The sequence below is a fragment of the Scyliorhinus torazame genome, chromosome 5 (assembly GCF_047496885.1).
Source record: "Scyliorhinus torazame isolate Kashiwa2021f chromosome 5, sScyTor2.1, whole genome shotgun sequence".
Lineage (NCBI taxonomy): Eukaryota > Metazoa > Chordata > Chondrichthyes > Carcharhiniformes > Scyliorhinidae > Scyliorhinus > Scyliorhinus torazame.
In genome coordinates this window covers 287,555,343-287,582,172 of record NC_092711.1, presented here as the reverse complement: position 1 = coordinate 287,582,172, position 26,830 = coordinate 287,555,343, and the positions used below count along the sequence as shown (strand labels likewise).

The 26,830-nt window shown below is 46.1% G+C and overlaps 1 protein-coding gene across 1 annotated transcript in view; it reads right to left on the bottom strand.

Annotated features, from left to right (window-relative positions):
* Positions 1-105: 105 nt before the first annotated feature.
* LOC140421189 (phosphoglycerate kinase) overlaps positions 106-26,830 on the bottom strand; it is a 39,569-nt gene continuing 12,844 nt past the window's right edge. The window contains exons 5-11 of the mRNA XM_072505693.1: positions 26,137-26,240; positions 24,830-24,949; positions 23,428-23,542; positions 18,226-18,405; positions 3,393-3,570; positions 1,225-1,323; positions 106-470 (exon numbers count right to left, since the gene is read on the bottom strand). Of these exons, the coding sequence (XP_072361794.1) occupies positions 430-470; positions 1,225-1,323; positions 3,393-3,570; positions 18,226-18,405; positions 23,428-23,542; positions 24,830-24,949; positions 26,137-26,240 (837 nt within the window). The 3' untranslated portion in view covers positions 106-429. The remainder of the gene's footprint in view (positions 471-1,224; positions 1,324-3,392; positions 3,571-18,225; positions 18,406-23,427; positions 23,543-24,829; positions 24,950-26,136; positions 26,241-26,830) is intronic.

Below are 26,830 nucleotides of genomic sequence, written 5' to 3'. Positions count from 1 at the left end.
TATATGTTCTTGCAAGTTGGTTTAGATATCGGAGAAAGCTAATTGTAAATCAGGATTTTGTTGCCTCTTTTACCCAATGTCTATTTCTAAATAAGAGCACCCAGGACTTGTGCATGTTCATTTATTCAGCAGTCATTACAATCCATCTCCAGTGTAAACTTACTTTGCGTAACAGTTCATGAAAGACAATAATTGCTTGAAAAGCTGCTTGAACATTAGAATAGACAACTGATTCACAGAAAATGGACAATACTAAACAAAATATTTTAGGACTACATTATATATATAAAATAAAATACTATCAAGCTCATTTGCATCATATACAGTGATCTACAGTATTGAGATAATTATTTTTTGAATGTTTTAAAGCAAAATAATCAAACTCCTGAGATGTGAGTGTACAGGAGAACTCGACTTGTTCTTTTGTTCTTAGATGTTGCTGAGAGCATCAACTCCTGGAAGAACTTTACCTAGGAATGGAAAACAAAAAAGCGGTCGGGGAGAGAAAGAGAGAGATAGAGTCAAGAAAATAATCAGCAGCATATTTTACAAACTTGTTCTGTAGTACAATGTTCCATTTTTTGAGAAGAAGAATGTAAAGAGGTTTAGCTTTTCCCTAGTTTTGTAATGATGAATAGAACCTTTTCACATCAGAATTCATAAAATACTGAAGATCTACGGCTTTTCATATGGATGTCTGATATCAAATCGGTTTGTGCTGAGTTTTTTGCTTTTTTAAAGATTTTCTTGGCAAGCCCAGATTTTCAGCAACAGAGTATGTTTCAGAGACCTGCGTAAATGTTGTAACTGTAGTGATTGGCAAAAAAAGTACAGTGCAATATATCTGCTCGAGTGCCTGATAATGTGGGCCTCATTGCTGTACTGATCAGGGCTCACTTACCCATGAAGATGGCAGAACCAAAGTCTCACTGGGCTGCCTTTGCAGCAAAAAAACACATGATCTTAATTGACAGAGGTGAGCTCAGTACACAGCATGGGGGAAATTATAGAACAATGTTACAAATTCTTTAAGCAGGTTAAAAAGCAAGTTGGCTTATTTATAAGGTTAAATTATAACAATGAATCCAATTCAATTACCCATTATAACTGAATCCAAGTCACACAATAAAAACATTCATGTTTAGCCACTTTATTCAATGTGCAACATAGTCCTCGCCAATTGTTAAAAACTCAAAGCTTAAGACACCAAAAACTAAAATTCACCTTCAAGCAGTTCCAAACTAGCTCCACCTCCAGTGCTCACATGGCTGACTTTGTCTTCAGTATTCCACTTGGCACAGCAAGTGGCTGTATCTCCACCACCTACAACACAAAAAAAAACATTGAAGACAATAGAGACTGTGATATCTGAGCTATTGAAGCTCACTGAAAAGTGCGATACGAGCACCATGTGGCATTGTTTTTACACCCGACAGATGCACAAGTGTAAAAATAAGTAGTGTTTATTAATTTTATAACAGCTAATGTCTTTTAATATTCTTATATTTATTTCAGGTGTTTAAGTACAATATACAAAGTCAAAGCTAATTCCAGGTATAAGTTTATAATAATTTGTTTTACAATTATTAAACAGCCAAAAAAAATTTTTTTGTCTTAACATATAGCTTGATATTGACACATTAGATTCTGCCATGGTATATCTGTGATTGAAGGAAAAACAGTTTCACTCATAGAAATTGTGTCTAAACTCATCAATACATTGATGCTGCTAATGTTTGCTGACCGCCGGCAGTGTGCCTGAGCAAAGGACTAAAACAATTCAACTTAATATTCCTGCAATAGTACTGAAGACTTGTGCTCCAGAACTTGTCGCACCCCTAGCCAAGTTGTTCCAGTACAGCTACAACACTGGCATCTACCCGGCAACGTAGAAAATTGCCCAGGGGTGTCCTGTACACAAGCAGGACAAATCCAACCCAGCCAATTACCGCCCCATCAGTCTACTCTCCATCATCAGCAAAATGATGGAAGGAGTCACCAACAGCGCTATTAAGCGGCACTTACTCAGGAATAACTTGTTCACGTACGCTCAGTTTGGGTTCCGTCAGGGTCATTCAGCTCCTGACCTCATTACAGCCTTGGTTCAAACTTGGACAAAAGAACTGCATGCCAGAGGTGAGGTGCAGCTCCAACAACATCCAGGACAAAGCAGCCCGCTTGATTGCTCCCCCTTCCGCAAATATTCAAACCCTCCACCACCGACAAACAGTGGCAGCATATGTACCATCTACAAGATGCACTGCAGTAAAATGCCAAGGTTCCTTAGACAGCACCTTCCAAACCCACAGCCGCTACCAAGAGCACCACCTGGAGATTCCTTTCCAAGTCACTCACCACCCCAACTTGGAAATATGTCGCCATTCCTTCACTGTCGCTGGGGCAAAATCCTGCAACTCCCTCCCTGACAGCACAGTGGGTGTACCTACATTTCAGGGACTGAAGCGGTTCACGAAGGCAACGCATCACCACCTTCTGAAGGACAATGGTGGCCTAACCAGCAACGCCCATATCCCGTAAATGAATTTAAAAACAGACAGGGGCAGGGGAAAATTATCTATCGTCAGTTCTAATTCTGATTGTTACCAACAACCCCCATGGACGAGTATGCACGTAGATGTTCAGTGAGGACAGCAGCAGGCCAGCTGTGGTTATAATTTACCAACTTTAGTACCAGGATAGTACAAAATATTTGCTAGCCCAGAACTATTACTTGTCATCAAGGCTATATAAAAAGAGATTCTTTACATTGTAACAATTCTCTTTTTAAAAAAAAATACATTTAGAGTACCCAATTCTTTTCCCCCCCCCCCAATTAAAGCGCCAATTTAGCGTGGCCAATCCACCTCGCCTGCACATCTTTGGGTTGTGGGAGCGAGACCCATGTAGACACGGGGAGCATGTGCAAACTCCACACGGACAGTGACCCCGGGACCGGACCCGGGTCCTCAGCACCATGAGGCAGCTGTTGTACCCACTGCGAGACCCTCCATTGTAATAATTCTCACATGCACTCTCCAAAGAGCAGGGAAATAAAAAATTCCATTTTGTACGGAGGCTGACTTTCATTAGTTATTTTAAAGTCCTTCTGTAATAATTTATTAACCCATGAGCACACCTAAGAATTACTTTATGTCAGCCATGGCAGTGTTTTACACGGAGCCAAGTATAAAAAGTGCTAAAGTCACTCAGTTGCAACACACTTTACAAGGGAATTAAAATATCCAACTTCGCCAGAAAATTAGATTTCTAATTGTATAAATTTAAAACTGCCCAGGATGAAAACCTGAACACCAAATGTAAGTTTGAAATCCAGTGCAGTTTATATTAGCCCACAAAAACACAAAGAATTAAGCAACTTTTCAAATACTTACCAATAATAGAGATACAACCTTTCTCGGTAACTTCCACAACCTTGTCCATAACTCCCTTAGTGCCATTGGCGAATTTATCCCACTCAAACACACCAACGGGACCATTCCACACAATCAGCTTGGCTCTGCCCACAGCAGCAACAAACTTCTTAAGACTCTCGGGACCACAATCGAGACCCTTGAGAAGGAAAATTATTAAAGATACATCAATTTGCTGCATTTCACAGGAAGATATTAATACATTTGTTTCATACCTTCAGGGCAAGGGGACACAAATCAATGGTCAGCCAAAACAGTAAGATAGAGAATGGCAGAAATGGACCATATGACCACCAGATACCAACTCTGACATGTGCATGACCCTCAGCTCCTTCTCATTTACCTTTTTATATTAATGTTAAAAACAATTTTATTTAAAAATAAAACACGAGTGAAAAATTCTGCACTTTTGTCCTCTACAAGTACATGATATATTTCATATATTCATACAATAAAAACTTGAAAGGTATTAAGAGTCTATCAGGACACAGCTACTAAACATTCCCTTTGTGTTTTATTTAAGAACACAAATAAATAGAAATGTTGTTCAGCACTACTTGTCATGAATTGCTCGAGTGGACTTCCGGTTGCAGCTATGCGGAGCTAAGCCGCACATTCGGCGGCTCCCGCTAAAACTGACTTTTGGGCTCTCCAGAGGGGCCCCAGCGGCAATTTATTCGACGACTTCCAGTGTGGGAAGGTGAGCAAGGTCCCCCCTCCATAGTATATGGATTGGACCAGGAGTGGAGTGGGCAAAAAAGCGTTTTGGAGCAGAGAAAAGTGCGAGGGAGAAAAAAAAAAGATGGCGGCGGGCGAAGATCAAGCGGCATGGGTGCAGGAGCAGCAGGAGTTTCTCAGGCGCTGCTTTGAGGAGCTGAAGAAAGAGGTGCTGGCGCCAATGCTGACAGCGATCGAGGGGTTAGTGGAGACCCAGAAGGCCCAAGGGGCGGCGATCCAGGAGGTGCGGGAAAAAGCCTCGGAGAATGAGGATGAGATCTTGGGCCTGGCGGTGAAGATGGAGGCACACAAGGCGCTGCACAAGAGATGGGCGGAAAGATTAGAGGACCTGGAGAACAGGTTGAGGACGAAGAATCTTCGGATTCTGGGTCTCCCTGAAGGAGTGGAGGGGGCCGATGCCGGGGCATGTGTGAGCACGATGCTCAACTCACTGATGGGGGCGGGGGCCTCTCCAAGTCCCCTGAAGCTAGATCGGGCTCATCGGGTCCTGGCGAGGAGACCCAAGGCCAACGAGCCGCCAAGGGCGGTAGTGGTGAGGTTTCACCGTTTCGTGGATAGAGTGTGTGTCATGAGATGGGCCAAGAAAGAGCGGAGCAGCAGGTGGGAGAATACGGAGATCCGAATCTATCAGGACTGGAGTGCGGAGGTGGCAAAGAAGAGAGCTGGTTTTAATCGGACCAAGGCGGTGCTCCATCGGAAGGGGGTGAGGTTCGGAATGCTGCAGCCAGCGCGATTGTGGGTCACGTTTCAGGATCGACACCACTACTTCGAAACGCCCGAGGAGGCTTGGACCTTTACACAAACTGAAAAGTTGGACTCAAACTGAGAGTTTGTGGTTGTGGGGGGGATGTCGGTTGAATACAGGGTTTTAACTATGCGTAGGGAATGTTCCACGGGTTGGGTGATGGATGGGGATGGGGGAAGAGATCTGATGGGGAGACTGAGAGAGTGTGTGGGCGCCGGTGCTGGAGGGAGGGGAGGCCCGGAGATGGGGGAATTGGGATAAGGCCGCAACACGAGCGGCGCAGACGGGGCGGGGCTGGCTCAGGAAAGCGCGGGCTTTTTCCCGCGCTAGAGAAGGACGGGGGGGGGGGGGGGGGGGGGGGGGGGGGGTGTGTGTGGGGGAGCGCGCACTGATTGCTGGGGAGGAGGGGGGAGGGGGGATTCCCACATGGGGGTGGGGGGGTTCAATGGGACGGCAGGGGAGGCTGGGGTCAGCAGGAGTCAGCTGACTGACGCAATGTCAGTTAGAGGGGTGCAGTGCTCTGACTGTGAGATGTGGCAGGTCCGGGAGGCTTCCAGTGTCCCGGATGGCTTCATCTGCAGAAAGTGCACCAGACTGGAGCTCCTCACAGACCGCATGGTTCGGTTGGAGCAGCAATTGGATGCACTTAGGAGCATGCAGGTGGCGGAAAGCGTCATAAATAGCAGTTATATAAATGTGGTCACATCCAAGGAGCAGGTAGAGAAATGGGTGACCACCAGAAAGGGCAGGCAGTCAGTGCAGGAATCCCCTGTGGTTGTCCCCCTCTCGAACAGGTATACCCCTTTGGATACTGTCGGGGGGATAGCCTATCAGGGGAAAACAGCAGCAGCCAGAGCAGTGGCACCACGGCTGGCTCTGATGTTCAGAATGGAGGGTCAAAGCGCAGAAGAGCAATAGTAATAGGGGACTCTATAGTCAGGGGCACAGATAGGCGCTTCTGTGGACGTGAAAGAGACTCCAGGATGGTATGTTGCCTCCCTGGTGCCAGGGTCCAGGATGTCTCCGAACAGGTAGAGGGCATCCTGAAGGGGGAGGGCAAACAGGCAGAGGTCGTTGTACATATTGGTACTAACGACACAAGCAGGAAGGGGCATGAGGTCCTGCAGCAGGAGTTCAGGGAGCTAGGCAGAAAGTTAAAAGACAGGACCTCTAGGGTTGTAATCTCGGGATTACTCCCTGTGCCACGTGCCAGTGAGGCTAGAAATAGGAAGATAGAGCAGCTAAACACGTGGCTAAACAGCTGGTGTAGGAGGGAGGGTTTCCGTTATCTGGACCACTGGGAGCTCTTCCGTGGCAGGTGTGACCTATATAAGAACGACGGGTTGCATCTAAACTGGAGAGGCATAAATATCCTGGCCGCGAGACTTGTTAGAGTCACACGGGAGGGTTTAAACTAGTATGGCAGGGGGGTGGGCACGGGAGCAATAGGTCAGAAGGTGAGAGCATTGAGGGAGAACTAGGGAATAGGGACAGTGTGGCTCTGAGGCAGAGCAGACAAGGAGAAGTTGCTGAACACAGCAGGCCTGGTGGCCTGAAGTGCATATGTTTTAATGCAAGAAGTATTACGGGTAAGGCAGATGAACTTGGAGCTTGGATTAGTACTTGGAACTATGATGCTGTTGCCATTACAGAGGCCTGGTTGAGGGAAGGGCAGGATTGGCAGCTAAACGTTCCAGGATTTAGATGTTTCAGGCGGGATAGAGGGGGATGTAAAAGGGGTGGCGGAGTTGCGCTACTGGTTAGGGAGGATATCACAGCTGTACTACGGGAGGACACCTTAGAGGGCAGTAAGGCTATATGGGTAGAGATCAGGAATAAGAAGAGTGCAGTCACAATGTTGGGGGCTTACTACAGGCCTCCCAACAGCCAGCGGGAGATAGAGGAGCAGATAGGTAGACAGATTTTTGAAAAGAGTAAAAACAACAGGGATGTGGTGATGGGAGACTTCAACTTCCCCAATATTGACTGGGACTCATTGAGTGCCAGGGGCTTAGACGGGGCAGTGTTTGTAAGGAGCATCCAGGAGGACTTCTTAAAACAATATGCAGACAGTCCAACTAGGGAAGGGGCGGTACTGGACCTGGTATTGGGGAATGAGACCGGCCAGGTGGTAGAAGCTTCAGTAGGGGAGCATTTCGGGAACAGTGACCACAATTCAGTAAGTTTTAAAGTGCTGGTGGACAAGGATAAGAGTGGTCCTAGGGTGAATGTGCTAAATTGGGGGAAGGCTAATTACAACAATATTAGGCGGGAACTGAAGAACCTAGATTGGGGGCGGATGTTTGAGGGCAAATCAACATCTGACATGTGGGAGGCTTTCAAGTGTCAGTTGAAAGGAATTCAGGACCGGCATGTTCCTGTGAGGAAGAAGGATAAATACGGCAATTTTCGGGAACCTTGGATAACGAGAGATATTGTAGGCCTCGTCAAAAAGAAAAAGGATGCATTTGTCAGGGCTAAAAGGCTGGGAACAGACGAAGCCTGTGTGGAATAGAAGGAAAGTAGGAAGGAACTTAAACAAGGAGTCAGGAGGGCTAGAAGGGGTCACGAAAAGTCATTGGCAAATAGGGTTAAGGAAAATCCCAAGGCTTTTTACACGTACATAAAAAGCAAGAGGGTAGCCAGGGAAAGGGTTGGCCCACTGAAGGATAGGCAAGGGAATCTATATGTGGAGCCAGAGGAAATGGGCAAGGTACTAAATGAATACTTTGCATCAGTATTCACCAAAGAGAAGGAATTGGTAGATGTTGAGTCTGGAGAAGGGTGTGTAGATAGCCTGGGTCACATTGAGATCCAAAAAGACGAGGCGTTGGGCGTCTTAAAAAATATTAAGGTAGATAAGTCCCCAGGACCTTTTACTATTCTACAAGTAAAAAAGGCACTTAGCAGAGCACACATCTCCACCATGCTGTGTTAACGTTATGACAATTATGCAGCTCTTTGAGGCTTTTTCCTGCCTAGTTAATGCTCTAAATACAAAGCTGAAGAAGAAATCTTTTTATTCGGAGCTTCCATCTCACTGAGGGGGCTTCAGGCCAATTCACATCCAACAACCTGCTCTGAAAACTGTTCACATTTTGACAGCTATGACGAATTCCACCACAACAGCTGAGACAATCTGCAACATTCTAAAACAATAAACCACATTCTAAATAAAATTACACAACATTCAAAAAAAGGATAAATTGTCTTTTTGACTTGACTCTCAATTTTAACAGATCCTTTAAAAAAGATTTAGGATCTGTGTCCAGATCTGCATCTCGCCCAAAAGCTAATAAGTTCTTCCTTGGGCCATACCCTATCCATGTACCAAGTTTTGATGAGATCCATCTATTAGTTTTTAAGATGTCTTGTTTACAGACTAACTGGGGCAAAAACATTACCATCAGTGGTAGCAGTAATAACTCAATATTGCAATGATGACATAAAAACCCTACTGTACATAAGGAGACCATTCGGCCCATCAAATGTTCCTGTGAGGAAGAAGGATAAATATGGCAAATTTCAGGAACCTTGGATAACGAGAGATATTGTAGGCCTCGTCAAAAAGAAAAAGGAGGCATTTGTCTGACTGGGAACAGATGAAGCATTGTGTGGAATATAAGGAAAGTAAGAAGGAACTTAAGCAAGGAGTCAGGGGAGATAAAAGGGGTCACAAAAAGTCATTGGCAAATAGGGTTAAGGAAAATCCCAAGGCTTTTTACACGTACATAAAAACCAAGAGGGTTGCCAGGGAAAGGGTTGGCCCACTGAAGGATAGGGGAGGGAATCTATGTGTGGAGCCAGAGGAAATGGGTGAGTTACTAAATGAATACTTTGCATCAGTATTCACCAAAGAGAAGGAATTGGTGGATGTTGAGTCTGGGGAAGGGTGTGTCGATAGCCTGGGTCACATTGAGATCCAAAACGACGAGGTGTTGGGCGCCTTGAAAAATATTAAGGTGGATAAGTCCCCAGGGCCTGATGGGATCTACCCCAGAATACTGAAGGAGGCAAGAGAGGAAATTGCTGAGGCCATGACAGAAACCTTTGGATCCTCACTGTCTTCAGGTGATATCCCGGAGGATTGGAGAATAGCCAATGTTGTTCCTTTGTTTAAGAAGGGTAGCAAGGATAATCCAGGGAACTACAGGCCAGTGAGCCTTACTTCAGTGGTAGCGAAATTACTGGAGAGAATTCTTCGAGACAGGATCTACTCCCATTTGGAAGCAAATGGTCGTATTAGTGAGAGGTAGCATGGTTTTGTGAAGGGGAGGTCGTGTGTCACTAACTTGATAGAGTTTTTCGAGGAGGTCACTAAGATGATTGATGCAGGTAGGGCAGTGGATGTTGTCTATATGGACTTCAGTAAGGCCTTTGACAAGGTCCCTCATGGTAGACTAGTACAAAAGGTGAAGTCACACGGGATCAGGGGTGAGCTGGCAAGGTAGATACAGAACTGGCTAGGTCATAGAAGGCAGAGAGTAGCAATGGAAGGATGCTTTTCTAATTGGAGGGCTGTGACCAGTGGTGTTCCGCAGGGATCAGTGCTGGGACCGTTGCTGTTTGTAGTACATATAAATGATTTGGAGGAAAATGTAACTGGTCTGATTAGTAAGTTTGCAGACGACACAAAGGTTAGTGGAATTGCCGATAGCGATGAGGACTGTCAGAGGATACAGCAGGATTTTGATCGTTTGGAGACTTGGGCGGCGAGATGGCAGATGGTGTTTAATCTGGACAAATATGTGAGGTAATGCGTTTTGGAAGGTCTAATGCAGGTAGGGAATATACAGTGAATGGTAGAACCCTCAAGAGTATTGACAGTCAGAGAGATCTTGGTGTACAGGTCACTGAAAGGGGCAACACAGGTGGAGAAGGTAGTCAAGAAGGCATATGGCATGCTTGCCTTCATTGGCCGGGGCATTGAGTATAAGAATTGGCAAGTCATGTTGCAGCTGTTTCGAACCTTAGTTAGGCCACACTTGGGAGTATAGTGTTCAATTATGGTCGCCACACTACCAGAAGGATGTGGAGGCTTTAGAGAGGGTGCAGAAGAGATTTACCAGAATGTTGCCTGGTATGGAGGGCATTAGCTATGAGGAGAGGTTGAATAAACTCGGTTTGTTCTCACTGGAACGACGGAGGTTGAGGGGCGACCTGATAGAGGTCTACAAAATTATGGGGGCATAGACAGAGTGGATAGTCAGAGGCTTTTCCCCAGGGTAGAGGGGACAATTACTAGGGCCATAGGTTTAAGGTGAGAGGGGCAAGGTTTAGAGTAGATGTATGAGGCAAGTTTTTTTTTTTTTCATAAACACAGAGGGTAGTGGGTGCCTGGAACTCGCTACCGGAGGTGGTGGAAGCAGGGACAATAGTGACATTTAAGGGGCATCTTGACAAATACATGAATAGGATGGGAAGAGGGATACGGACCCAGGAAGTGTAGAAGATTATAGTTTAGTCGGGCAGCATAGTCGGCACAGGCTTGGAGGGCCGAAGGGCCTGTTCCTGTGCTGTACATTTCTTTGTTCTTTGACTTACGGGAGTGTTATGGGGGAGCAAAAGAGCTATATACAGATCTAGCCGGGGGGGGGGGGGAGGGGAGAAATAGGGTTGCTGCTGCATTGGCCGATGGGGAACTGGAAACAGAAGAGGTGGTCGGGTTGGGGGTCCCCCGTCTGGGAGACTGGAGAGTGCGGGAGACGCGGGCACGGGACTGGCCTAGGAAAGGAGATGGCTAGTCGGCGGGGAGAAGCCCCCCAATCCGGCTGATAACTTGGAATGCGAGGGGCCTGAATGGGCCGGTTAAGAGGGCCCGAGTGTTCGCACACTTAAAGGGACTGAAGGCAGGCGTAGTCATGCTTCAGGAGACACATTTGAAGGTGGTAGACCAGGTCAGGTTAAGAAAGGGATGGGTAGGACAGGTATTCCATTCGGGGCTGGATGCAAAGAACAGAGGGGTGGCAATACTGGTGGGGAAGCGGGTGTCGTTTGAGGCCAAGAAGATTGTAGTGGACAATGGAGGTCGATACGTGATGGTGAGCGGTAGGTTGCAGGCGGCGTGGGTGGTATTGGCAAACGTATACGCCCCGAACTGGGATGATGCTGGATTTATGAAGCGCATGTTGGGGCGGATTCCAGATCTGGAGGCAGGAAGCTTGATAATAGGGGGGTATTTCAACACTCTGTTGGACCCAGCATTAGATCGCTCCAGATCCAAGATGGGGAAGGGGCCGGCTGCGGCCAAGGTGCTTAGGGGGTTCATGGACCAGATAGGGGGAGTAGATCCGTGGAGATTTGCTAGGCCCTTGGCCAGGGAATTTTCTTTTTTTTTCTCACGTACACAGAGCCTACTCCCAGATAGAATTTTTTGTTTTGAGTAGGGCGCTGATCCCGAAAGTGGAAGGAACAGAGTACTCGGCCATAGCCATCTCAGACCACGCCCCGCACTGGGTGGAGCTAGAGTTAGGAGAGGAGAGGGACCAACGCCCGTTGTGGCGTCTGGATGTGGGATTACTGGCGGATGAGGTGGTGAGCGGGAGGGTGCATTGAAAGGTATTTGGAGGCCAACGACAACGGGGAGGTGCAGGTGGGGGTAGTATGGGAGGCGCTGAAGGCGGTGGTCAGGGGTGAGTTAATCTCCATCAGGGCTCACAGGGAGAAGAGAGAGGGCAGGGAAAGGGAGGGGTCAATGGGGGAGATCCTCAGGGTGGACAGGAGATATGCAGAGGCCCCTGAGGAGGGACTGCTTAGGGAGCGGCGAAGTCTCCAGACGGAATTCAACCTGTTGACCACGGGGAAGTGTAGCCGGTTAAAATGGCCAACTCCCGATTAGAATGGCCAAACCACGATTTAAAATGGCGAACGGAAGAGGCTGATGGGAAAATCAGCCAACAGGACTCAAACAGGCAGCTGCAGGAAAAACTGTGTATTCGCCTCTGGGGAGGCCAGACAGAATTGATACCTGCAGCCATCAACACAACAACACACCAGCCATCTGAATACGAATTAGCAATCCCCGGGAACAATATGCTACAAATTAGACACACAAAGCCAACCCAGACTTTTCGGCGCCAGCAGGAGCCGACACAAAGAGAGGTGAACGACCACCCCAAAACCACCCATCGATCAAGGAATCGCTCCAGCATTGGAGAATATCGAACCAAGTGATTGGGACGAAGTCCGCCCCGAAAGGCGGGAAGCCCCTGGGAACTATCAGAATAGAGTCCAAGTTCAAATCAACCCTTCTTCTCCTCTCCGCACCCTTCGAGACCCTTCTGTTGACCTTCTACAACAGCCGCGAGAACCGTAAGTCTTACTCCAACACTCGCTACGAGATAGGCACTCCTGACTATCGACCTGTCCCCGCTTTGAATCCCGCAGGCTCCAAACCCATACGAAAGGCCATTAATTTCCCTGACCTGGTGGGCCATTTCCAAAGTTAAGTATTGGCCTGATTAGTTGTAGGAAGTAGCATTAATGTACAAGTATTGATTACTGTATATAATAAATGTGCGTTGATTTAACTCTTACTAAGCGGTGTGGTGAATTATTGATCATTACTCGGACTTGAACCACGTGGCGGTATCAAAAAGATACCTGGCGACTCAAGAGCAAAGGTGATATAACACGAGCAATTAAACTAAGGCTAAAACGAGCAACAGAAGGCAGAGGCACACTGGAGGAAAGCACAGGGGGTGACGTACGAGTATGGGGAGAAGGCGAGCCGGATGCTGGCACATCAGCTTCGTAAGAGGATGGCAGAGAGGGAGATAGGTGGAGTCAAAGATAGCAGGGGAACTATGGTGCGGAGGGCGGTGAAAGTAAATGAGGCATTTAAGGACTTTTATGAGGAGCTGTACAGATCTCAGCCCTCAGCGGGGGAAGAGGGGATGTGAGGATTTCTAGATCAACTGAGGTTCCCGAGGGTGGAGGAGCAGGAGGTGGCTGGTTTGGGGGCGCCAATTGGGTTGGAGGAGCTGGTTAAAGGACTGGGGAGCATGCAGGCGGGGAAGGCTCCGGGGCCAGATGGGTTCCCGGTTAAGTTTTGCAGGAAGTATGCGGACCTGTTAGCCCCGTTGCTAGTGAGGACTTTCAATGAGGCAGGGGGGGGACCCTGCCCTCAACAATGTCCGGGGCACTGATTTCTCTGATCCTGAAGTGGGACAAGGACCCACTGCAATGTGGGTCGTATAGGCCGATTTCACTCCTCAATGTGGATGCTAAGTTGCTGGCAAAAGTGCTGGCTACAAGAATTGAGGGTTGTGTCCCGGGATTGATTCATGAGGACCAGACGGGATTTGTAAAGGGCAGGCAGCTAAACACTAATGTGCGGAGGCTCCTAAACGTGATTATGATGCCATCGGTGGAGGGAGAGGCGGAGATAGTGGTAGCTATGGACGCGGAGAAGGCCTTTGACCGGGTGGAGTGGGAGTATCTCTGGGAAGTGTTGCGGAGGTTTGGGTTTGGGGAGAGGTTTATCAGTTGGGTTAAGCTCCTTTGTAGAGCCCCGGTGGCGAGTGTGGCTACGAATCGGCAGAGGTCGGAGTATTCTCAGCTGTATCGGGACGAGGCGGGGGGCCCCCCCTGTCGTTTCCATTAGAAATTGAGCCTTTGTCCATGGCATTAAGGGAGTCCAGGAAATGGAGGGGGGTGGTTTGAGGGGGAGAGGAGCATCGGGTGTCGCTGTATGTAGCAGATCCAGTGGAGGGGATGGTGGAGGTCATGCGGATCCTAAGGGAGTTTGGGGACTTCTCGGGCTATAAGCTCAATGTAGGGAAAAGTGAGCTCTTTGTGGTGCATCCAGGGTCCAGGGAAGAGGGATAGGCGACCTACCGTTGAGGAGGGCGGAAAGGAGCTTTCGGTACTTGGGAATCCAGGTAGCTAGGAGCTGGGGGGCCCTGCACAAACTTAATTTGACGCGGCTGGTGGAGCAGATGGAGGAGGACTTCAAAAGATGGGATGTGTTGCCACTCTCGCTAGTGGGCAGGGTACAGTCGATTAAAATGATGGTCCTCCCGAGGTTTCTTTTTGTGTTCCAGTGCCTTCCTATTCTGATTACCAAGGCCTTTTTTAAGCGGGGAGGTAAGAGCATCATGGGTTTTGTGTGGGCAAACAAGACCCCGAGGTTAAGGAGGGGGTTTCTGGAGCGTAGTAGGGACAGAGGAGGGCTGGCATTGCCGAATCTGGGTGGCTATTATTGGGCAGCCAACGTGGCGATGATCCATAAGTGGGTAATAGAGGGAGAGGGGGCGGCATGGAAGAGGTTGGAGATGGCGTCCTGCAAAGGAACGAGCCTGAGGGCGCTGGTGACGGCACCGCGGCCGCTCTCGCCGGCAAGGTACACCACGAGTCCGTTGGTGGCGGCAACGCTAAAGATCTGGGGGCAGTGGAGACGACATAGGGGTGAGATGGGAGCCTCGGTGTGGTCCCCAATCCGGGAGAACCATCGGTTCGTCCCAGGAAGGATGGATGGGGGGTTTCGGAGCTGGCATCGGGCAGGGATCATAAGGATGGGGGACCTGTTTATAGACGGGACGTTTGCGAGCCATGGGGCGCTGGAGGAGAAGTTTGGGTTACCCCCGGGAAATGCGTTCAGGTATATGCAAGTGAGGGCGTTTGTGAGGCGGCAGGTGAGGGAATTCCCGCTGCTCCCGGCACAGGGGATTCAGGACAGGGTGATTTAGGGTGTATGGGTCGGAGAAGGCAAGGTTTCGGCGATATATCAGGAGATGAAAGAAGAGGAGGCTTCGGTAGAGGAGCTGAAGGGCAAGTGGGAGGAGGAGTTGGGGGAGGAGATTGAAGAGGGTCTGTGGGCTGACGCCCTGAGTAGGGTTAATTCCTCTTCCTCATGTGCCAGGCTCAGCCTGATACAGTTTAAGGTTATTCAGAGCGCATATGACGGGGGAGAGGCTGAGTAGGTTCTTTGGGATGGAGGACAGATGCGGGAGGTGCTCGGGAAGCCCAGCGAATCACACCCACATGTTCTGGTCATGCCCGGCAGTGGATGGGTTCTGGAGGGGTTTCGCGAAGACCATGTCCAAGGTGGTGAAAGTCCAGGTCAAGCCAAGTTGGGGACTGGCATTATTTGGGGTGCCGGACGAGTCGGTAGTGCAGGAGGCGAAAGAGGCCGGTATTCTGGCCTTTGCGACCCTGGTAGTCCGGCGGAGGATCTTGCTCATGTGGAGGGACGTGAAGCCCCCAGTGTGGCAGCTTGGATCAATGACATGTCAGGGTTCATTAAGCTGGAGAGGATAAAGTTGGCCTTGAGAGGGTCTGCGCAGCGGTTCTTCAGGCGGTGGCAACCGTTCCTAGACTATCTCGCGGAGCGTTAGAATTAGGTCGGTCAGCAGCAGCAGCAACCCAGGGAGGGAGGGGGGGGTGGGTACTTGTAAAAAAAAAAAAAAAGCATATGAGCGGGTTAATATGTGCGGGATTAACCCATTGTATTAGTTCTGTATTATGTTTGATTGCTATGTTTATGTTCTATTCTGTTCTTTTCTGTTACGGGGGGGGGGGGGGGGGGGGGGGGGGGTGGGAGGGGGTTTAATTGGTTGAAAATTTTTGTTGGAAAAACTTTGAATAAACATTTATATTTTAAATGACTTGCGAGTTTAAAACTTCACCAAAATGGATTGAGAATTCGAACGAATGTCAGTTTTCTGTAATACTGGAGTCCATCATCAATGAATTCCAGCCCTATTCAAAACTTTAGTGTTAGCATTCGTGGAATTCACAGCATTCGTGGAATTCACATTCTCTATAAACATTTAAATCAACCCTAAGAAAGTTTAATTACTTAAGATAATCTGAGCAATGAGAAAACAATGTTTGATTCACACTAGAGTAATGCTATCAAGCAGTGTGAATTTGCCTGACTTTTTCATGCCGTTTCTCACTGCAGCTAGATCAGGATCAGAACTCCAGAGATATTCTAAAACCTACTGCTGGAAACTAGGCTCCATTTTCCAGACACTAATGTTGCAAAAGAATTGCACCAAGAGTGTACGGTGGACAGAATCAAACAGTTTTTGTTATAAATAAGGGGGTTTTCACATCGTAGGTTTCAAACAATTTTCTCTACATCACAATAGTAATAATTTATCATAGGTGTAATTGTGGACACCTCCCTAATTTATTAAATAACAGTGCCAAAATGTATATATTATATAGGCAGTCATGTTGGATACCAAGTGCATCAGGTCCTAAAGTACTTTTCTTGTGAACTAAATAAGAGTTTATTTTGGAGTTCTTAGCAAGAAACTTCAAGACTGACTAACCGTTGCTGTATAAATATGCAGACAGCCTACGCAAATTAAACTGATGCAATACTTGAGAAATAAACACATTCTTAGCGATTAACCATTAAGATGCTTCTCCAAGGCTGCAAAAGTTGACAAAGTAATTAAAAACAAGGAATTATTATAATGGGCAGCACGGTAGCATAGTGGTTAGCACAATTGCTTCACAGCTCCAGGGTCCCGGGTTCGATTCCTGGCTTGGGTCACTGCCTGTGCGGAGTCTGCACATCCTCCCAGTGTGTGCGTGGGTTTCCTCCGGGTGCTCCGGTTTCCTCCCACAGTCCAAAGATGTGCAGGTTAGGTGGATTGGCCATGCTAAATTGCTGTGTCCAAAATTGCCCTTAGCGTTGGGTGTGATTACTGGGTTTTGGGGATAGGGTGGAGGAGTGGGTTTGGGTAGGGTGGTCTTTCCAAGAGCCAGTGCAGGCTTGATGGGCCGAATGGCCTCCTTCTGCACTGTAAATTCTATGATTCTATGAATAGATTATAGGTGCTCCACACCATTATTTTTGACCTGTGTACTTTCAGTTGTGTTCTAGTATCATTATTTATAAGAAACTTAGAAATGCTGCAAAATGTAGAGGGGCTTCTAATGATTCAGTCAACACTAAAATAAAACTGGAATTGACTTCCGGTGGTGGACGCGAGCTGAGCGGTTGCACGAAAGGTGGCTCTCTCCCCAGAACTTCTCACTATACCTTTTTAACCCATTTAACGGGCACCAAGAGCAGTGGATAGCACTGCTGCCTCACGGCGCCGAATCCCAGGTTCAATCCCGGCTCTGGGTAACTGTCCGTGTGGAGTTGCACATTCCCCCTGTGTTTGCGTGGCTTTCGCCCCCACAATCCAAATATATGCAGGGTAGGTGGATTAGCCACGTTAAATTGAAAAATGAATTTGATGTCAGTTAAAAAACGGACACCAAAAGTATGACAAAGGTCCCCAACTTACTACACAATCGACCGAGATGTCATCGAACAAGCAGCCAGGCTGCAAGAACAGCAAGAGCAGAGGAAGGAAGACCCCAACCCCAGAACAAGGAGGCAGGCATGGTGAACCAGACCTGAGCATGATGGACTCAACAGGGTTGCCAGCGACGGCTCACTCGTCAACGGAGCAACTGATGGAGTTTGTCTCCATGGAGCGCAAGAAACGCGTGATAAAAGAAGGACCTCATGTCAGCTATGAAATCGGCGATAGAGGCCACGCTGGTCCCAATAAAGGGAGTAATGGCAGAACGATGCGGAGACTGGAGGTCCAAGAGGCAACAGTACAGGACCTGGAGAAGTGAGCCACCGACCAGGACAAGCGGATCGCCTCACACGAAATTGAGGTGGCAAGGTTGGTGACGGCCCAGAAGGCATTAATGGGGAAAGTTGACGACCAGGAAAACAGGTCCTGCCGACAGAACCTTAGGGGCTGGTTTAGCACAGGGCTAAATCGCTGGCTTTGAAAGCAGACCATGGCAGGCCAGCAGCACGGTCCAATTCCCGTACCAGCCTCCCCGAACAGGCGCTGGAATGTGGCGACGAGGGGCTTTTCACAGTAATTTCATTTGAAGCCTACTTGTGACAATAAGCGATTTTCATTTCAACTACAGTGATGAACAGGTGCAGGGAATGAAAATGTCAGTGTGTAGCTTTTGTATTTTCAGGTTTGACCTGAACACTATAATTGGGGTGGAGAAGAACATGCTTTTTCTGCAACTGGCAGCTACATTAGCCAGGAGTGCCTGATGTTGACATTTGGTGCCCAGAACGGGACAGTTTCCCGTCGTTCCCTTCACATCACTAGCCTTCATCAGCGTAACATAGCAAAAATAGATAGCAACTGAAATAAAAGAAACAGCTGTTATGTCTAAGTCTTTGCCATTGGCAAATTCGCTGCTTGATTTCTCCTATGTTAGGAATCGTAATGAATCGACTCCGAAATGCTTTGGAAGTTGAGGATATGAAATACATGATTTAAAAAGCATCAGACCACTTAACAACCATTATCACTATCTTACCATCCAGTTTGCTGGGATTCCGGCAGTCACAGTGGCTGTTCCAACACTGGCATTTTCATCAAATTTATCAGCAGTCACAAAATCTTCAGGCAGTGTAATGGTCACCCCATTTTTCTTAGCCTTGGCCATCAGTTCATTGACTATTTTCGACCCTTCTTCATCATAGAGGGAATTGCCAATCTAAAAAATGAAAAAGTTACATAATATTCAAAAAAATAGCCAGAGACGATCACTATATATTGCTCTTTAACAGCTGTTGGCATGGAAACCTTTACCAAATCGACCCGCATGGGTCTCCTAATATTTGACTATTTACATTATGTCCCACAGTCCAAAGATGTGCAGGAGAGGTGGATTGACCATGCTGAATTGCCCCATGTCCAATGGTTAGGTGGGGTTACAGACAGAGGGAGGAGCATAGGTGCTCTTTCGGAGGATCGGTGCAAACTCGATAACAAAGAACAAACAAAAAACAAAAAACAAAGGAAAGTACAGCACAGGAACAGGCCCTTCGGCCCTCCAAGCCTGCATCGACCATGCTGCCGTCTGAACTAAAATCTTCTCCACTTCCTGGGTCCGTATCCCTCTATTCCCATCCTATTCATGTATTTGTCAAGATGCCCCTTAAACGTCACTATCGTCCCTGCTTCCACCACCTCCTCCGGCAGCGGGTTCCAGGCACCCACTACCCTCGGTGTAAAATTCTTGCCTCGTACATCTCCTCTAAACCTTGCCCCTCGCACCTTAAACCTATGCCCCCTAGTAATTGACCCCTCTACCCTGGGAAAAAGTCTGACTTTCCACTCTGTCGGTGCCCCTCATAATTTTGTCGACCTCCTTCATTCCAGTGAGAACAAACCAAGTTTATTCAACCTCTCCTCATAGCTAATGCCCTCCATACCAGGCAACATCCTGGTAAATCTCTTCTGCACCCTCTCTATAGCCTCCACATCCTTCTGGTAGTGTGGCGACCAGAATTGAACACTGTACTCCAAGTGTGGCCTAACTAAGGTTCTATACAGCTGCAACATGACTTGCCAATTCTTATACTCAATGCCCCGGCCAATGAAGGCAAGCATGCCTTAGTGTTGGGTGGGGTTACTGGGTTATGGGGATAGGGTGGTGGTGTTAACCTCGGGTGGGGTGCTCTTTCCAAGAGCCGGTGCAGACTCGATGGGCCGAATGGCCTCCTTCTGAACTGTAAATTCTATGATATGATTCTATGCCGTATGCCATCTTGACTACCCTCCCCACCTGTGTTGCCTCTTTCAGTGACCTGTGGACCTGTACACCAAGATCTCTCTGACTGTCAATACTCTTGACGGTTCTACCATTCACAGTATGTTCCCTACCTGTATTACACCTTCCAAAATTAATTACCTCATTTGTCCGGATTAAACGCCATCTGCCATCTCGCCGCCCAAATCTCCAAAACGATCTAAATCCTGCTGTATCCTCGGACAATCCTCATCGCTATCCGCAATTCCACCAATTGTGTCATCCGCAAACTTACTAATCAGACCAGTTGCATTTTCCTCCAAATCATTTATATATACTACGAACAGCAAAGTTCCCAGCACTGATCCTTGTGGAACACCACTAGTCACAGCCCTCCAATCAAAAAAGCACCCTTCCATTGCTACTATCTGCCTTCTATGACCTAGCCAGTTCTGTATCCATCTTGCCAGCTCACCTCTGATCCCGTGTGATCCTTTTGTACCAGTATGCCATGAGGGACCTTGTCAAAGGCCTTACTGAAGTCCATATAGCCAACATTCACTGCCCTACCTGCATCAATCATCTTTGTGACCTCCTCGAAAAACTCTATCAAGTTAGTGAGACACGACCTCCCCTTCACAAAACCATACTGCCTCTCGCTAATACGACCACTTGCTTCCAAATGGGAGTAGATCCTGTCTCGAAGAATTCGCTCCAGTAATTTCCCTACCACTGACACAAGGCTCACCTGCCTGTAGTTCCCTGGATTATCCTTGCTACCCTTCTTAAACAATGGAACAACATTGGCTATTCTCCAATCCTCTGGGATATCACCTGAAGACAGTGAGGATCCAAAGGTTTCTGTCATGGCCTCAGCAATTTCCTCTCTTGCCTCCTTCAGTATTCTGGGGTAGATCCCAACAGGCCCTGGGGACTTATCCACCTTAATATTTTTCAAGGCGCCCAACACCTCGTCATTTTGGATCTCAATGTGACCCAGGCTATCGACACACCCTTCCCCAGACTCAACATCCACCAATTCCTTCTCTTTGGTGAATACTGATGCAAAGTATTCATTTAGTAACTCACCCATTTCCTCTGGCTCCACATATAGATTCCCTCCCCTATCCTTCAGTGGGCCAACCCTTTCTCTGGCAACCCTCTTGGTTTTTATGTACGTGTAAAAAGCCTTGGGATTTTCCTTAACCCTATTTGCCAATGACTTTTTGTGACCCCTTTTATCTCCCCTGACTCCTTGCTTAAGTTCCTTCTTACTTTCCTTATATTCCACACAATGCTTCATCTGTTCCCAGTCAGACAAATGCCTCCTTTTTCTTTTTGACGAGGCCTACAATATCTCTCGTTATCCAAGGTTCCTGAAATTTGCCATATTTATCCTTCTTCCTCACAGGAACATTTGATGGGCCGAATGGTCTCCTTATGTACAGTAGGGTTTTTATGTCATCATTGCAATATTGAGTTATTACTGCTACCACTGATGGTAATGTTTTTGCCCCAGTTAGTCTGTAAACAAGACTTCTTAAAAACTAATAGATGGATCTCATCAAAACTTGGTACATGGACAGGGTATGGCCCAAGGAAGAACTTATTAGCTTTTGGGCGAGATGCAGATCTGGACACAGATCCTAAATCTTTTTTAAAGGATCTGTTAAAATTGAGAGTCAAGTCAAAAAGACAATTTATCCTTTTTTTGAATGTTGTGTAATTTTATTTAGAATGTGGTTTATTGTTTTAGAATGTTGCAGATTGTCTCAGCTGTTGTGGTGGAATTCGTCATAGCTGTCAAAATGCGAACAGTTTTCAGAGCAGGTTGTTGGATGTGAATTGGCCTGAAGCCCCCTCAGTGAGATGGAAGCTCTGAATAAAAAGATTTCTTCTTCAGCTTTGTATTTAGAGCATTAACTAGGCAGGAAAAAGCCTCAAAGAGCTGCATAATTGTCATAACGTTAACACAGCATGGTGGAGATGTGTGCTCTGCTAAGTGCCTTTTTTACTTGTAGAATAGTAAAAGGGTTTCACAATAAAACAAGAGACCCAGTAGTGTAGCAGTAACAATTTAAAACACTAGCATCAAAAAATATTACATTAGAGGACAATAAGAAAGGCTGGCATACATCTACACCCTATTCGTGAGGCAATGAAGAAACAGCACAGAAGGAATACATTCCATATTTAAAGTATTCCTCCTACTCTTACAAACAGTGCCTGCTCTCAACTCAGATGAAGCTTATAGGGAATTTATAGTGGGCACAGTTTCATCTAAGATACAAAATCAACTAAGAACACAGCAGCTTTTATAGAAAAGAAAGTGACAGAAAGAGGGGTTAAGGGGCGGGAAAAACAACTAAAAGTTTCCCCCCACCCCCGGAAAATAAGGGTTTCTAACCAGCAATTGGGGAAATGGTGTTCGAGGGCACCTGCAGAGTCATGGGACTCAGTCAGATAGTGCAGGACAAAGACTGGAATTCAGTGAGACTGTGATAGAAGAGACAAGGACTGGAGAAAGCAGAAACGTCAATGTCTGCAGAGACACCAAAGGAAAATATATATGTTACCATAAGAGAATCAGACGTGGTTTGTCTAATTTAGCTGATAGCCAGACAATCTACACCATTTAAGAAATGTTGGGTGTATTCCTCCATAAGCATTTTACAAATAGAATCGTGAAAAATACAGAATCATGAAAAATATGTATTATTCCATTTCTGAAGATTTAACAGCTCCAAATTGTTTGAGCTGCGGGTGAATTGTTAAGGTCTTAGGAGAAAAGTATACTTAGTAAATCAAGAAAAAACGGCTTTCACTGACAGGATGTTGGTAACCAGAGGACATAAATATGAAATAACTGGCAGACTACAGGAGAGATGAGCAAAATTTATATTTTACACAGCAAGTTATAATGATCTGAAATTTGCTGCCTGAAACTTTTCAAAAGAGAATTGTACATATACTTAAAGGAATAAAATAAAGGATAAAATTCCAAAGCGTGTGCAGCAGATGGCCTGTGGGGTACAAATTGTTGAAGGCAACAGGCCAGGTAAAGAAAGTGGTTCGGAAAGCACATAGAACAGAATCCTGGGTTTTATCAATAGAGAGTACAAAAGCAAGGAAATGATAAACAGGGCATCAATGTCAATGGTGTCCATTTCTGGGCAACACATTTTAGGAAGGATGTGAAGGCATGAGAGAGAATGCAGGAAAGATTTAGAAGCATGATTCCGGCAATCAGAAACTTCAGTCACATGGGTAGATAGGAGAAGGTGGGGCCGTTCTCATTAAGAGACAGTTGAGAGGAGATTTAATAGAGATGTTCAAAATCACGATGGGTCCTAACTGTTCCCTTTGGCGGTAGCATCAAGATCCAGAAGACACCAATTTAAGGTCATTGACAAAATGTGCAAAGGAAAAACATTTTCATGCAGCGAATGGTTCGGATCTGGAATGTATTGCCTGAGAATGTGGTGAAGGCAGATTCAATCATGACTTTCAAAGGGGAATTGGATAATTATCTAAAGGGGGAATAAAGCAAGGGAGTGGGATTAGCCAGCGAGCCGACACGGACATGACAGGCTGAATGGCTGCCCTAACCATTCTATGATTCCATGAAAAACGTGCAGGGCTATGGGTGAGAATGGACAGCTCTTTCAAAGACTGGTGCAGACACAACAGGCCAAATGAACTACCTCTTTGTTGTAAAATTCTATCTTCTCTGTTTAAGAAATGGAGATATTTTATTTAAAATAGTTAAATATGCACATGAAACCCCAAAAGTGAAGTTCAATGTTACGAGAGACTGTGACAAGAGAACACAATCGAAAAGTTCAAGGTGGTGTAATAATTGCTACTTCAAAATTTGCCTATCAATGCTGTAAACTGAAATTCTATTTTGCAATAGGCACATGATGTTACTGCTTGACTTAGCAAACTGGAAGCGTGTTGGTGCAATTCTGTGGACACACATACCTCCATATTATTGAGGACCTTCAGGAATGTAAAGGCCATCCCTCCTCCAATAATCATTTCATTCACCTTGTCTAGCAAGTTACTGATTAGCTGAATCTTGTCCTTGACTTTAGCCCTGTTGAACAGCAACAGAAGCAGACATGACACAATTCCACATTTGTTTATTAAATTGTTGTACAAACTGCATAATTGTTGAAAGAATGGAAATAAAATTAAGTCAGATGTAATGGATTGGTATCTATGGTGTATGGTTTAGTACACATTGAGTAACGGTTGAACATTTTCTTCTTAAAATTAGCTTCTAGGTTTTCCTCCGAAGGAATTCCCGAACCAGCCTCCCCGAACAGGCGCCGGAATGTGGCAACTAGGGGCTTTTCACAGTAACTTCATTTGAAGCCTACTTGTGACAATAAGCGATTTTCATTTCATTCATTACGGTCACCCTCCGCAGTTTTATTTTTCACAGCGTTATGCTGAGCAGACAGTTTTTAAAGACACTGAATAATTGAGCACAGTTCAGCTTCTGACAGTAACTATGGTTGCAAGTATTTACAATAGTTTAGTCAAAATAAGATGCTAGAAGCAATTCTCAGATTATTTTAACAGATAACATTAAGATGTAAATTTCAGTAGTTCATCTTGGGACAAATGTAGGTGTACACCTAAGCTAGCACGCAAAATGTTGATCTATAAAGTCTCACGAATTCAGAAACTTTTAATGTGCCTCTTTTCCACAGGCCTGCTTTACACTACATTGCCACCAAGAGGCAGTGTGTTCATATTGCAATTTCATTTCGACAGATAGCTTTAACAACTTTCACTATTCTCAGCCATGTTACTCCCACTCAGAAGTATTTTGTTCCAGCATTAAGATTGTATGATGTGGAATGGCTGTATAACACAAATAAAGATGGTTTTAGAATTTTATAGCTCGGTCCCTTATAAGAGTACTTAATTTGAATATACATAGCAGAAATGGCAAATGCCATTTTAAACTGCAATGTACAATTATGGTTGTTCACTCTATCAGACAAGCTAAGTCCCAACAATGTTTGGTGTTTTTCTGCATCCTGAATAAATTTGGCACTTTGAATTCTATTACACAGAGTATGCAATACCTAATAATAATCTTTATTGTCACAAGTAGGCTTACATTAACACTGCAATGAAGTTACTGTGAAGAGCCCTTAGTCGTCACCTTCCAGCGCCTGTTCAGTACAGAGGGAGAATTCAGAATGTCCAAAATACCTATGTCATTTATGCTGCAGCACAACACAAAGGTTTTCAATTTTATTTCAGGAGTAGAGCATTTGATAATGAATCACATGAAGCAGGTATACTGGCAGTTCTAAAAGTTCTTACGAACCAGAGTAAAGAACAGTTTGAATAATTCGACACTTACCCACCCAGGATAGCAAGGAAGGGTCTCTCGGGGGTTTCCAGAGCTTTGGCAAAATACTCAAGCTCCTTCTTCATCAGGAAACCAGCAGCTTTCTTTGATAGATTTACACCAACCATGGAGCTGGAATGAAACATAAATAATCATTAGTCATATACCATTAGGGGAACAAATCACGTGACTAAAAATTACATGTTAACTGTTTCTCTCTGCACAGATGCTGCCCGGTATTTTCTGTTTTTATTTCAGATTTCCAGCATCCCGCAGTGTTTTGGTTTAATTTCTGACCATCGCATTTATAAAGGGTTCGGTTTAAGTTTAACAACTGCTTCAGAATTTACACTGAAACTACGGGCTGGATTCTCCATTTGGGAGACTAAGTCCCCACGGCGGCATCAAAACGGTGGGATTTTACGCCAGGAAAACTGGCGCAAAACGGCCACCGATTCCCTGCTGGCGGACGCAGCCCGCCGACCCGGACCGCAAAAATAGCCCCCCCCCCCCCCCCCCTCCTTTGGCTGGCTCACGTGCTCCAGACCACCACACCCAGTCCCGAATGAAGCCCCCCCCCACCGCCCGTGAATCGGCCCTCCCCCGACTATGGCGGCACTGGACTGAGACTGCTGCCGCCATGCTGAGTTCACGACAGGCGAGACCACACGTGTCCCACTCCGTCGGGAACTCGGCCGGTCGGGGATGGAGCTTCGCTGAGCGGACCTCAGGCAGTGGATACAGCGTGCGGCGAACTCGTAGAGTACGCCACTTTTCAGGGGCCGGAGCATTGCGAACGCGATTTTGGCGTCGGGGATCAGAGAATCCAGCCCGATGACTTTCCTCTCGTTCTGCTACAGATCTGTCCAAACAACAGTTATCCACTGTATTGTAACTGCAGACCTGGCAGTTTTTTCTGTATGTGCATCATTATTCTTGTATTCTATTTATAAAACTCAATTTGTCTGGCTTTTAAAATGCTTTGCCTACCAACATTTAGGGTAATTTATATTTGAACTAGGTATTTGCATTCAGCCACGCCTTCAAGTGTCATTCCATTGGAGTGCAAGCACTTATTCTTGGTTTTTGAGAACAAAATTTATTACCTTACACTTCCCCACATCAAACTGCATCTCTCACCTATCACCCATTCCACTAACCTGCCTATGCCCTTCCTGAAGTCTTTACAGTCCACTTGACATTTGCCAAATGTCCTACTTCTATACCGCAAGCCTACTGAGCTTCTATGCCCAAATACAACTGAACTCCTCTCCAGTCCAAGAGTTTATTAAGTCAAAGAAACAGACCGAACAGCTCACCTGTGAGCTCGGTGAGCTGTTCCAAAAGCATCGTTGACATACACATCACCCAACTTTGACAGTGAAGCTCGGAAACATTTAACCTTTTCATCATCTGCTTTTATCTGAAAAAGATAATTCATGTATGTTTTCAGTTTTGGAGAAAGAACATCCTAACTCAATGTATTTTATCCCTTTCCATCATAGCCACATCAAATTTGATCAAGCAGGAGAGAAAGTAAACTGCTCCCAAACTAGTGCTATTAATGTACTGTAACCAAATGCTAAAAGTGCGCCCACAGAACTACAATATATTTTTCGGTTATCTGAAACACTTTTGTACATCACAGAAAAGTACCAGTCTTTTATAAATTCATTATGTTGAAAGAACACAACCAAGACCAGGATTTAAAAATGTTCCAAGTGTTACATACAGAGGACAAAATCTACAGGCCTCATTCGTGGCTGGGATTTTCCCCATGCCGCTGAAGGTTTAAATGATGTTTTGGCTGGAGCGTCAAATTTTCCATTCTTGCTCGCAACAGTCCCATCACGGTTGAGACCGGAGAATCCTGCCCAAAGCTAACAGTTTTTTTTTGGGGGGGGGGGGGGGGGGAAGAGGAGAGGAGGAAAGAGAGACAGAGAGAGAGAGACAGAGAGAAAACTGACATTGCATCCTGGTCGCTTGCTGATGTTGAGTCTATAGGGGTCTCTA